At 39.7% G+C, this 10,709-nt stretch overlaps 2 protein-coding genes across 2 annotated transcripts; both read left to right on the forward strand.

Moving 5' to 3' along the window:
• The first annotated feature begins 7,064 nt into the window (after nucleotides 1-7,064).
• Nucleotides 7,065-7,547, forward strand: LOC106308537 (uncharacterized mitochondrial protein AtMg00240-like). Its single transcript, XM_013745690.1, has one exon. It carries the CDS (start codon nucleotides 7,065-7,067, stop codon nucleotides 7,545-7,547), a length of 483 nt encoding a protein of 160 aa, XP_013601144.1.
• Nucleotides 7,548-8,660: 1,113 nt separating this feature from the next.
• LOC106307851 (chaperone protein dnaJ 20, chloroplastic-like) lies at nucleotides 8,661-10,380 on the forward strand. The gene is made up of 2 exons (XM_013744923.1): nucleotides 8,661-9,244; nucleotides 10,046-10,380. Exons 1-2 carry the CDS (start codon nucleotides 8,795-8,797, stop codon nucleotides 10,196-10,198), a joined length of 603 nt encoding a protein of 200 aa, XP_013600377.1. The 5' UTR covers nucleotides 8,661-8,794; the 3' UTR covers nucleotides 10,199-10,380.
• Nucleotides 10,381-10,709: the final 329 nt, after the last annotated feature.

The raw sequence follows: 10,709 nt of genomic DNA on the forward strand, positions 1-10,709 counted from the left end.
TATAATTGTAACTCGGTTTAATTTTAAGTATATGGGTTATATATGAAAGTATGTTTTTACATTTAGTCCCAACTTGTAAAATAGGTCCCAAAAAAAATACGCCCCGATAGAATTCAATTAGGATTCTATTTTAATAGAGTAGATTAGAAATTTGTGGAATCCAATCAAACTGGATTGGAAATAGGGCTCTTCGCTGGGAGATGACGATGAGATAAACAGATAACTATATTGATAATGACGATGGTATAATTGTAACTCGGTTTAATTTTAAGTATATGGGTTATATATGAAAGTATGTTTTTACATTTAGTCCCAACTTGTAAAATAGGTCCCAAAAAAAATACGCCCCGGTAGAATTCAATTAGTACTCTATTTTAATAGAGTAGATACATTTGATATAAACGGCACCGAAGTTTCAATACGTAGGGGTCATTATCATATATTCCATCCTCCTCCGTTAGATCAAAATTTTCTTACAAGATAACTTTTGAAATATAAATGAGCCATGTCCTCTTAAACATTATTGATCAAACCTCCAGAGTATTTTCCACCCAAAATTTTATAAAATGAATCAATGAATTTTGCTAGGTCTGGGGTTTTTGGACCTAATTAGTTTTTTTTTTTGAAACAGACCTAATTAGGTATTTAGAAAACATTATTTGGGTTCGGATCGGTTTCTTTCGAATTTGGATGGTTTCGGGTCCATAATTCAAATACGTATAAAATATTTGTTATTTTTTTTGTACGTAACGGATATTGTTCCTTTCAGATATTTAAGACTCGAATAAAACTCGATAAACATAAAAATACTCGAAACACAAAAAAAATATCCAAAAATCTAAACAAATACCCAAAAATCTAAAAAATATTCAAAAGACCTAAAGTTTTACCCGAAATCTAACCCGAGGAACCAAACAATACCCGAAATTGTTTCTGAATACCCAAAAATATATATTTAAAATCCAAACTATAACCGGAAATTCAAACCAAAAACTCAAAAATATATGTATACCAAAAACATATCCAAAATACACAAATATTTCTAATATACACAAACATTTTGGGTACTTTGGCTCCCAAACAGGTTTTGGGTAGGTCTCAGGCGCGAACAGAGACCCACATTTCCAAATAAAATACGTATTTTTGTCTGGACATATGTGAACCAGTATTTTCGAGTTGATTTTGGTTTCATGGTCCATGTAAAATGTCAAGAATTACATAAGATTTATACAAAATTCAAAATAAAGTAATTCATAAATTATATAACTTTAAAAAAAAATTCATTTTTTATATAATTCGACTTTGTAACATAATAATGTAAAACAATCACAAAATACTAATTCATATTAAAATTGGTTATAACAAAAGAACTTGCGCTTTCAAGCGCGGATCAATATCTAGTTAATTTGTTACTTGGTCTACATTCTTTTACTCAGCTAAAAAAAAATTAAATGACATTTAATAAACCGATAGAAAATTATTTTGATGAGGTCCAATATAACAAATAGTTGAATAATCAACTAAAATTGATTAGCCAACTAAAATGCCTAACCCTAATCTAATACCAACTCTCGTTGTGTATCCGATGAATCAAACAAGCAATAAATAATATCCGATAATGTCCAACTACAATCCTAAACCAACTCTCGTTGTGAATGGATAACTAGTTCATCAGGATTTAGATTCAGCTTATTAATTACACTCTCGTGTCTCACGATAATCCTATGATTCTAGATTCGAGTTATCAGTCACACTCTCGTTTTATTCCAACTACTCTAGAAACTAGTATGATAATCAATCATGGTGTAGAATTCTGTAAACCCTAGAAATCCTATGATTAGCAATTTGACATTAAGAACATGAAATCTCTAAGAGACTCTTTGTAATTATAGGTTAAAACACGTCGGGACTCTTTGTAAATAAAGGAGACTTTTGGGTGAAACAGAAATTATTGGAAGTTAATTAAAACTCGTCGGATACTAATCAGCACGGGCATCGTTCAACACTCAAAGGGCGTCGCTCGACACTTGCTACAAACGTTAATCCTTGACAGCTTCTTCTTGCGCGTCAGACGGACCACTTTTCAGTAAAACAAGCATAGCTTTTGATATAGGATTCTGATTGACATTAAACATGTCTCTTATTAATCTAAATTTTTTTTGCTTTTTGGATCAATTTAATTATTTCATGGTGGTTCTGTAAATAGCTAGATGTTGAACTTCCTCCTCCAAAGCAGGCCCGGCTCACATGATATGCAACATAAGCAATGGCTTAGGGCACATGGGCTATGTTTTAGAAATTTAAATTACATATTTTCATTATTTTCATATTTTATATATTAGCTTAGGGTCTTAACCAAATTTTGTGATGTTTGGCACGGGCCTGCTCCAAGACTCCATCCCCATTCCCTTTGCTAGTGAAATGTAATGACAAAAGAATGTAATAACAACTGTAGCCATCTTCGGAACTATGCCTCTCTCTCTCACTTGGTTTTAAACCGGTTCTACTGTTGCATCCTACTGAGCTTGGTTGGTGTTGGCCATGTTCCTCGGAACCTTTGCTCTGCTATTTCCTACTAAATTTCTTACATTCAGAGACAAATCTTAGTATTCTTATGTCGGAGATTCATGTGGATGGACCGGTTTCCTTTCGCTGGTTCATCATATTTAATTGTGAATTGGTTTAGTTCGGTTTAGAAAATACATGTATATATATAATAGTTCGGTTTCGGGGAGAGCTCGGTCGCTACGTAGCGACCAAGCTTTGGTGAGAGCTCGGTCGCTACGTATCGACCGAGGTTCAGGGAGAGCTCGGTTGCTACGTAGCGACCGAGCCGTTTTTGTGCTTGGTCTCTACGTAGCGACCGAGCTTCGGTGAGAGCTTGGTCGCTACGTAGCGACCAACTTTTGCGCTGGTTGCTACGCGGCAACCTTGTTCGTGTCTTTCTTTGATTTTTCGTGAATGTGTTTTCTCTGCAAGATTGTTCGTAAAAATAAATCTTTTTCTAAGATTTATTTTTCGTAAAAACGTTCATGCCGATTTTTACGGACTTTCAGACATTGATTCCGTCGTGACCGATTTTGACCCCAACAAAATATCCACTTGTAGAGTACTCCTTCCACCAAGACGTATCGCGCGGATTGGGTCTTAATATTTTGGGCCGCCCATTTTTCCGCTGGGAGTTTCCCGTCGGCGATGTATGCGAGGATTGTTTTTGTCCAAGATTTGTCGAATCCATACTCGGATTGTTCTAAATTCTTCATTGGCTGAACATCGACTTTGTCTGGATCGCCGTCGGGTGCCTCGATTAAGTTTATTATGACGGGCGGCCCGGTGCTAGGGTGCTCTATGAATTCTACGGGAATCACTCTGCTCATACCTGGATCTGAACTAGATGCCAAGGCAGCTAGGGCGTCAGCCTGTGCGTTTTCGGCACAAGGAATCCGGGTTTGAGCAAATTGGTCAAAACTTTGAGCCAAGTTTTGAACGAGTTTTAAGTAAGCATCCATTTTCTCGTCCCTCGCTTCGAATTCCCCGCTGTATTAACTTGCAACTAGTTGGGAATCGCAGTACGCGTGAATATTACGTATTTTTAGGCCGTGAGCCAATCATAAACCTGTGATTAGGGCTTCATACTCGGCTTCGTTGTTCAAAGTGTGGAAAATCACTCCGAATGATTGTTCCAGTACTTCTCCTATTGGCGACGTGAGTCTGACTCCGACTCTGGAGCCTTGTTTGGAAGAGGATCCGTCGACGTGGAGGGTCCAAGTCGAATCGGGTTCCTGGTTAGTCGTGCACCCTGTAGGGAGTTCTACTAGGAAGTCGGCGAGCACCTGCGACTTCGCGTAAGATTTTGCTCGGTACTCGATATCGTACTCGCTCAGCTCGATTGCCCATTTTGCTAACCTTCTAGATTGACTGGGGCTATGCAGGATTGTCGTAGTGGGAACGATGTGAGTACTACGACTGTATGGGACTGAAAATACGGCCTTAGCTTTCGTGCTGACATTAAGACTGCAAGCGCGAGTTTCTCAATCATCGGATAACGTGTTTCTACATCGAGTAAAGTTTTGCTTACGTAAAAGATGGGTTTTTGTTCGCTACGTTCTTCTTGGATGAGGATGCCGCTTACAGCCGTGACCGACACCGCGATGTACAGGAACAGTGGTTGTCCTTCTACTGGTTTTGCGAGCACCGGGGGAGTGGCCAAGTAGTGTTTCAGCTGTTGGAAAGCCTTTTCGCACTCTTCGGTCCACCCGAATTTTTTATTTCCCTTCAAGGTGTCGTAGAAAGGAAAATAATTATCTCGGGGATACCATTTCGATCAGTGCGGTGATCTGTTTAGGGCTGGCCTTGATCCCGCAGAAGGTTACGAGGTACCCCAGGAATTCTCCAGATGCTACTGCGAACCGACACTTAGCGGTGTTAAGCTTCTTACTGTGCAGGTTCAGCCTTTCGAAGCACTCTTGGAGGTGAGTGATATGATCCCGCTCTTCGAGGGATTTGACGAGCATTTCATCAATGTACCCCTCCATTGTCTTTCCGAGTTGTTCGGAGAACATGCGGTTGACGAGTCGTTGATAAGTTGCGCCGGCATTCTTAAGACCGAACGGCATCACCCTATAGCAGTAGGTTCCGCGGTCGGTTATGAATCTGGTTTTTTCCTGGTCGTCGGGGTTCATCATGATCTGATTGTACCCGGAGAATGCGTCCATGAAGGATAAGAGTTTGTTCCCTGCTGTCGCTTCGACCAAGCGATCGATGTGTGGTAGTGGGAAGCTATCCTTTGGACATGCCTTATTGAGGTCCGTGAAATCGACGCATACTCGCCACTTTCCTTTTTTCTTTTTCACAACGACTGGGTTAGCGAGCCAGTCAGGATACCTAACTTCCGTTATGGATCCGACTTTGAGAAGTTTTTTGACTTTGTCATTGACCGCGCCAACACGCTCGGGTCCCAGCTTTCGTCTCTTTTGCTTGATAGGTTTGAAAGTCGGGTCGACGTTGAGCTCGTGGCACGTGATGTTGATATCGATCCCTGGCATTTCCTCTGCGGCCCATGCGAACGTGTTCAAGTTCTTTTTCAGACAAGCAATAAGCTCAATTTTCAGAGACTCGCTCAGGTTCGCGCCGATTTCGACACATCAGTCTGGGAATGCTTCGTCTAAGCATACCGAGACAACGGGCTCGCAGGTTGGTTTGCGCTTTCCCTCCAAGACTTCAGCTGCTCGTGATTGCCAAAAGACTTTAGGTTCGCGCCGATTTCGACACATCAGTCTGGGAATGCTTCGTCTAAGCATACCGAGACAACGGGCTCGCAGGTTGGTTTGCGCTTTCCCTCCAAGACTTCAGCTGCTCGTGATTGCCAAAAGACTTTGGTTTCGTCTTGTTCTGGGGCGTTGCCCATGGCGGATGATTTCTTTTCTTTTTAGGCGTTACCTCCGCTAAAGGGTTCTTTCGCTTTAATTCTGCGGCGAAGCATACTCTCGAGATTCTCCGATCTCCCCAGATGGTCTCAATTCCGCGAGGGGTTGGGAATTTGAGACACATGTGGTAAGTTGACGGGACTGCTTGCTTCGAATTCAGCCATTGAGTTCCTATGATCGCGTTATACGACGCAGGTCGATCGATGACCAAGAGCTCCACGATTTTTGTCATGCTGCCGGCTTTAACAGAGAGGTTGATTGTGCCGAGAGTCATGGTTGCCTCCCCCGAAAGTCCTACTACTGGATTCGGATCTTCCGCTCTTTTGGATGGGCAGATTCCCATTCTCTCGAGGGTGCTTTTGAAGATGATATCGGTCGAGCTTCTGGTGTCGACCAATATCCTTGCGATATCGATATTCTGGATTGTCAGCTCAACGATAAGGAGATCATTGAGAGGTTTGACCGGATCGGTCGTTGCTCTTTCCTTGAAGGAGATAGCATCGCTGCCTGTTCGATCAGACATACCGTGCCTCGGACATTTGTGGTGTTTTTTGAGTTAGATAATCCGATGCTGCCCCATTCTAGCGCCAAATTGTGAGAACCGAAATTCGTACTGTCGATTTTCCGTAAAATAAGGAAAGATAGAAAACCTAAATTTCTCAGAGGTCCCGGATTATCTGCGTAAAGACATGAAAAACGAAAAAGACAAAGTAAACAGAATACTGAAAGTAGATTGCACAGAGGCGTATTATTGATTGGTAAAAGAACAAGGTTACAAAATTCGCGAGACATAAGACAGACATGGTTTCGCTAGCTGAGTTTATCTTAGAAAAAGAACGAAAAGAGTCTAAGTAAAAATCCGGCCGCCAAAATCCTAAGTTTTTCTAAGCTAGCCGAGTTCTCCTAGGTCTCCAAAAATTCTCCTCTGCGTCCTCGGCTCTGGCTCCTCTTATATATGCCTCATAAGTCGATTTTCGCGGAAATATTCATTTTCTTTTCGATCTTCATCATTATCTTGGAAACTTTACATTTATCTTCCGATTTCGCGAGATTTATCTTCTGCTGCAAATAAAGATACGTCGTCATAGCATCGTTGGGCTTGGCTTTGTTTAAGAAATCATAAGTGGGCTCTTAGCCGCGTTCTAGGCCTCTTTGGGCCGTTTTTTTACTTAAGCATTTATTACGATTTCTTCAAAAGAAATTGATGCGACATCGACTTGTCGAAGAAGTTCATATTTCTCTTATAGTTAGACGAATATGGTGTCACGTTAACCTTCGTCTTTTATACGAAAACCATGAACTTTATTCGGGAATACGAGTTCTCACGGTTCTTATTATAAGGATCCAATGGCAACTCCGATCGATACGAAACAAGAGCGAGTTCGATACCGTCTTGGGAGAGGAGCATTGCGGACCGGATGAGAACAACACGATCGTCCCAGCTCGGCCATCAGCCATGGCCGAGCTGGTCGTGCGTTTGATCCGGCTCGGCGGATGGCCGAGCTGGTCCCATGTTCGGTCTAGCTCGGCTATCCGTCGAGCTGGACTATTTTTTTTGTTCCGGGGTTCATCTCTCTTTGACACTTATCCTCGAGAGATATTTCCGAGAGTGTGTCGAGAAGGTTTCCGCGAGTAAATATGATTTTAGACGTTGATTCCGAGATAACCATTTTTGACCCCAATAGTAGTTCTGATGGTATTTATTTATGTGAACGAAAATATGCATTAGAACTACTGAAGTTTGTGGATATGTTGGACTGTCGTCCTTCTTCGGTTCCCATGATTCCTAATCACAAACTTTCCAAGACAGAGGGTGAGCTTCTTGATACCCCTGAACGCTATCGAAGACTGGTTGGCCGGTTGATGTATTTGACCATCACACGTCCTGACATTACGTTTGCTGTTAACAAGCTTTGCCAGCACTCCTCTGCTCCGCGCTTACCTCATCTTCGTGCGGTATACAAAGTTCTTGAATACATTAAAGGAACTGTTGGTCATGGATTGTTTTACTCCGCTGAAGAGGACCTTACATTAAAGGAATTTGCGGATGCAGATTGGGCATCTTGTCAAGACAGTAGACGTTCAACGGCTGGTTTTACCATGTTCATGGTTCTTCCTTGATATCATGGAGATCTAAGAAGCAGAGGCTGAATACAGAGCTTTGGCTCTCGCTACTTGTGAGATGATGTGGTTATGTCAGTTACTTCGTGACTTACGCATCTATCGTCTACCTATCATGGTGATCTGTTCGGATAGTACAGCTGCTATATACATTGCCACTAATCATGTCTTTCACGAGCGGACTAAACACATTAAACTTGATTGCCATACAGTCCGGGAGAAGCTCGAGAAAGGCCTACTTCGTACTGTACATGTGCGTACAGCTGATCAGGTGTCTGATATCCTTACTAAACCTTTATTCCCTCATCAATTTCAGCATCTCATATCCAAAATGAGCTTGATCAACATACACAGCTCATCTTGAAAGGGACTATTGGAGATTCATGTAGATGGACTGGTTTCCTTTCACTAGTTCATCATATTTAATTGTAAATTGGTTTAGTTCAGTTTAGTACATACATGTATATATATATGATTGTAAAACTGACCGTTAACACTGAATGAAGATAACTTCATTTTCATAACAAACTCTCTCTCTTCTTATACAATATAATTGTATGAAACACATATATGTATGTAATGCATGTCTGAACATGAATAAAAACTAATATATAAAATTTGAAGCAATGTATCAAATATCAACCGATGGTTAGGAATTAGAAACTAAGAAAATTCAATAATACAAATCTGATCAAATCAAATCTTTAAACAATTTATTATTATTAGATAACACAGAATTCTGAAATCTATTTTAAAATTCTAAAACTTGCAGATTTGAATAAAAATTTTAAAATGATAAAATTAATAGCGGTAGATTTAATTTAGATTTTCAAATTTACTCTAAATTAGAATGCACAGAGCATCTCCATATTCTCTACCGTCAATCTACAAAATGGCAAAGTATACAATGCAAAGTATACAATATTATAGTTTCCTTTCCATTCCTTTCGAATCTGCCTGCACAAGTTAGAGCTATTTTCTTTTTAGTTCTTTCTACAACTATTTTTTAAGTACAGTAGAACCACACAAAAAAAAAAAAAAAATTATATTTTCAATAAATTCCTTCTAGAAATTTCAGTCCCAAAACGACTGCTTTATATTAACAGAAAATGACAAAAGTACCCCTAAAATCCACAGGTTACTCTTCAGAAACTGTTTCATCTCCTCTCCTCAGTTCTTACTATTTTATCTACGACGCGAGTTCTGAACAACACTAAAACCAACTTACAAAACCTGAGATCGAAACAATGAAATGTTACAAAGGGTCAGCCATTCTCGCTACCGATTACTACCCTTTCCTCTACAAACGACCAGTCTTTTCTCCGTCCGCTTCGTTCCCATCTACCACTATCTCATACCCGGCCCGAACCCGATTCTTATCCACCCGGATCCAAGCCAGACTCACCCAAGACGATCCAGTTAAACAATCTGAGGATTTAAGCTTCTATGATCTCCTCGGCGTCACCGAATCCGTTACTCTCCTGGAAATCAAACAAGCGTATAAACAGCTTGCTCGTAAGTATCATCCCGATGTTTCGCCTCCGGATCAGGTCGGGGAATACACAGATCGGTTTATTAGGGTTCAAGAAGCTTACGAGACTCTCTCCGATCCTCGCCGGAGAGTTCTATACGACCGAGATTTATCAATGGGATTCTCATTTTCGTTCTCAGGTCGACGCAGGAATCGATACGATGAGGTATATTCATATGCACATCCTTCTTCGTCTGCTTTCTCCAGAATCTAACCGGTTTCCGGTTTTTTAATTTTGCTTATTTTCGTGATAAACCGAATTTTTTTTTATTTTTTGAATTGACACCAGTGTTTCGTTGTATGGTTTGGAAATTTAAGAGTACAATAATTTAATTATGTCACACTCTCATTTACTCCCAGCGATGTTGAGATTATTGATTAAGATCTTTCTGTTCATATGCGGACAAATACTGTTCAATATTATCCGCAAAATTTATCTACTCATTTTTTTTTTCAATACCTAAAATTTACCGAAAGATTCGAGAACCTTGTGTGTAACCTTGTCGCCAGAATTGACCACTTCCTTTGTATGGTCCAAATAAAAGACACATTTTTAATTTATTACATGAAAAATTGTTGCTTTTTATTGAAGTTAGGATTAGTTGATTCAACTGGAAAAGTATTATTAGAGATTACATAATCGAATGATGTTTAAAACTAAAGTAGCATTATATTATATGGTTTTGGATCTGTAGAAATTACAGGTCTTGGCTCCCAACCTCCTGACTTGAATATATAACTCAAAAGTTGGGATTAGTTTGAAAGCAGTGGACTAGAAAATGTTGACATTTCCAACGCTGAGACTCTGTTCCACTTGCTTCTCTTATTCGACACTATATGATTTTACTGATCTTTATAATTCAATTATTTGTTTTCAATCATTCTCCTATATGTTGAACTTGAACCAAACCATATGTACTCAATCCGGAACTGATTTGAGTTTTTTGGTGATTATTTATGAAAGCAGGAAGTTGTGGAAGAGAAGAGTGAGTGGAAGAAAAAATGGCAAACTCAGCTCTCAGGGCTAAAGAAAAGAAGCCATCAGAAAGAAAACAACTCAATATCTTGGGCTGCTAGAATGCGCCGTCAACAGCACATGTCTGAAGATTCTTCTTCATAACCCAAAACGCCAAATCTATTCGCCTCGTTAATGTATAGGTTATAAATTGTTGATGTAATATAGAAAGCATAGTATAATTATCCACGAATTTTATATATGTATATACACTTTGCTGTACCTATGTCAATCGGCAGGTATATCAAAAACCCTAATCACTAAAATAAGTTTCTTTTGTTTGTGCTTTTGAATTGTTAGCTTTGCTATGGAATGACCTGAATTTGAGTTCTGGCAGCATCAGTTTGCAATAGCAGTGTTAGTACGGCCAAGCGTGGTCCTGAGCACAGTGAACTGAAACATCGGCATATGACTTAAAAGATTTACATAGAAAGAGGTTCCTGAATTTGCGAATTTTTTTTTTTTAGAAACCCCTTACTAAATTGTTTTAGGCCTCTATCATCTCAGGGATGCCCCCAAGTACTCGGCAAACAAAACAATTTGGTTTTTTTTTGTAACAACTCAAAACAAAACAATTTGTTTGATATAAAAAAGAACAGTGTTGATGTTGGAGTTC

This window comes from Brassica oleracea, chromosome C8 (assembly GCF_000695525.1).
Source record: "Brassica oleracea var. oleracea cultivar TO1000 chromosome C8, BOL, whole genome shotgun sequence".
NCBI lineage: Eukaryota > Viridiplantae > Streptophyta > Magnoliopsida > Brassicales > Brassicaceae > Brassica > Brassica oleracea.

Bases quoted from the DNA above. Each gene is read 5' to 3' on its own strand.
- LOC106308537 (XM_013745690.1), top strand. From the start codon at position 7,065: ATGATTTTAGACGTTGATTCCGAGATAACCATTTTTGACCCCAATAGT.
- LOC106307851 (XM_013744923.1), top strand. From the start codon at position 8,795: ATGAAATGTTACAAAGGGTCAGCCATTCTCGCTACCGATTACTACCCT. The intron at 9,245-10,045 runs GTATATTCATAT...TTATGAAAGCAG, and splicing joins GCAGGAATCGATACGATGAG to GAAGTTGTGGAAGAGAAGAG.